General features: G+C 28.9%; 1 protein-coding gene across 1 annotated transcript in view; it reads right to left on the bottom strand.

The window, feature by feature from the left end:
• LOC105133208 (probable metal-nicotianamine transporter YSL5) overlaps positions 1-839 on the bottom strand; it is a 3,942-nt gene extending 3,103 nt beyond the window's left edge. Inside the window, exon 1 of the mRNA XM_011037084.1 lies at positions 300-839. Coding sequence (XP_011035386.1) covers positions 300-666 — 367 coding nt within the window. The 5' untranslated portion in view covers positions 667-839. The remainder of the gene's footprint in view (positions 1-299) is intronic.
• Between the last annotated feature and the right edge of the window lie 1,726 nt (positions 840-2,565).

The following is a 2,565-nucleotide window of genomic DNA, read 5'->3' as shown; positions in this document are numbered from 1 at the left end:
TCCCCCGGCGGCGCCCCCCCAGCAATCTCTTTAAATTAATGAAAGAAAAAAAAATCACTAAAATATCTCATGAAATCTTAATTTTGATGTGTCTCTCAGCTAGTTCAGGCAGTAAAATATTATTAGGTTCAAGGATCATCTAAATCTAATCGTATATCATGTAATCTAGCAACTAGAAAAAAGAAATCTTGACATTTTATTTGAGTAACTAATCACTTGATCAAAGATGCCTAGATATCTCATCAACCCAAAATGGAAAATCTTGAATTAAAAATACTTAACAAGTGCAGAAAGTATACCACTAAAGGCAATGCCAGAGGAGGCAACCACACAAGTCTGGATAACAGTGTTCTTTTGCCTGGTAAAGGGTTGCTTCAAAAGGCCAGACCTTTCAACAAACTTTGTCCAGGTCTTGATGAAAAAGAACCCCAAAAGACCAGCAGAGACATTGAGGGAAGGTATGATACCAGTTGTAAGATTGAGCTTCATAACTATGAAGCTGAACAAAATACTCAACACAAAGCTGACCACAAAGGCCCTCAATGTCAGCTGATTCCTCCATGAAGGCACTTCTTGATTCTCAAATACCCTTTCCACTGACAACCCATTTTCCTCCTCTTTCTTGTCCTCCTTTTTGCGATCATCATCTCTTCCATTGTGATCCATTTTCTTTTCTTGAAAAAAAAATGATACTTTGTTTTAGTGAATCTTTACGAAGGCTGGATAGATGGGACTGTGCTAAGCAAGTCAAGGTGGTTAAGATTATTGCTCAACACGCCAAGAAAGTTAATGAAGAGATAGAGACACGCTAGGAACTGTCCAAGCAACTGGGGATGATGTCGGTGATCGAAAGAAGACAATTTATTTGACTCATGATGTGAGGCCTATTGAAGTAGACCCATCCATTCTAAAGCTTTTTAAGTTCAACTTTTGTTTTCAATTCTTTAAAAAACTATATATTTATATCTTATTGGCAATATTTATAAATTTATCTAAGTTTTTATTTGGAGGTATAAAATTTTCTTCAAACTAAATATTAAAGTAAAATTATGAGTTGTCAAGCTTGATTTAACTGAGTAGTCCATCAATTTAAAATATAATTTTAATTAAGTTTTAAATTAAATATAAAAACTAATTTAATTAGAGTTGGTTTAAAAATACAATGCAAATTATATTTCTTTGTTATATTTTATTAGCTATATGTATAAATTTATCTAAGTTTTTATTTAGAGATATAAAATTTTCTTCAAACTAAATTATTAGTTGTTAAGATTTGATCGGGTAGTCTATTGATTTAAAATATAATTTTGATTATGTTTTAAATTAAATGTGATAACTGATTTAATTAGAGCTTATTTGAAAATGTGATGCAAATCATATTTCTTTGAATTTTAAATTTTTTTAAATTTAAAATTTTTTTTATTGATATCATAAATAATTTTTAAAAAATAAAAAAAAAAAAATATTTCTAAGTAAAAAAATAATTTAAATCACAATTACTATCACAATCTCAAACATAATTGAAAAACCTTATAAATAATCCTTCAACTCGATAGTTGCAATCAAAACTTGATATTCTTTCAAAACAATATTAATTTAACTTTAAAAAAATTAACCTAGTCAGTTCATAATTCAGACCCGTACACTTTATAACCTAAACTCTTACCGTCCATAATTCGAATCTTGAACCATTGGCCAAGTTTAATGACTTTGCTGGATATGAGGTTAGCTATATCTATAATTAGAGGTGAGCCAAAAAAACTAAAAATCGATTAAACTGGAAAAAATTTAATTGAAAGAATCGAATTAAAAAAAAAAACTAAATAAACCAATTAAAAAGCTTAAGACAAAAACCAATTCAGTTTGATTTTGGTTTTTGAAATATTAAACAAATTGAACCAAACCGGTTCAACCAACATTTAAACCTATTATAGAAGGAAACCCAAAAATTAAACTTCTCAATCCTTCAGCTCTCAACCACCCCTTCTCTCAAATGTCTTCCCTCTCTCACCACTTTTTGCTCTTTGTCGCCCCTATTCTAAATATCTTCCCTCTCTCACTACTCTCATTATTGTTTGATTCTATGGAAATTTAAAACTCAAAGCTTTATAAACAAAAGTTTTATAAACAAAAGATGAAGAGATAGAAAACATTTGCCCTAATTTCTATCTTTCTCTCTTTCATACTATATATTCCACCATTATTATTTATAAACAAAAGATGAAGAGATAAAAATGTTTTTGTTGTTTACTTTTGCATAAAAAAGATATGGATTAGGGATTTTTTGTTATCTGATTTAATTAGAGATAGTTCAGTTTCATGGATTTTACAAGGTTATTTTAGGTTTTTTATGAGTTGGTCCTTAACACAACTAAAAGATTGATATCTTATCCTAAATGCAGGAGTATCGAAGTAAGAAATAACCCAACAAGACCGGAGTCAAACCACAGAAAGATTAACTATATGAACTACAAATAAAAAAAAATAGATAATAACAAAAAATAAGTTTAATAAAGCTTTGAGATGTGATATTGATATAAGGATTAAACAAGGATAAAAAAAAAA

The sequence above is a fragment of the Populus euphratica genome, unplaced genomic scaffold (assembly GCF_000495115.2).
Source record: "Populus euphratica unplaced genomic scaffold, PopEup_1.0 scaffold110.1, whole genome shotgun sequence".
Taxonomy (NCBI): domain Eukaryota; kingdom Viridiplantae; phylum Streptophyta; class Magnoliopsida; order Malpighiales; family Salicaceae; genus Populus; species Populus euphratica.
This window is presented reverse-complemented; position numbering and strand designations above follow the sequence as displayed.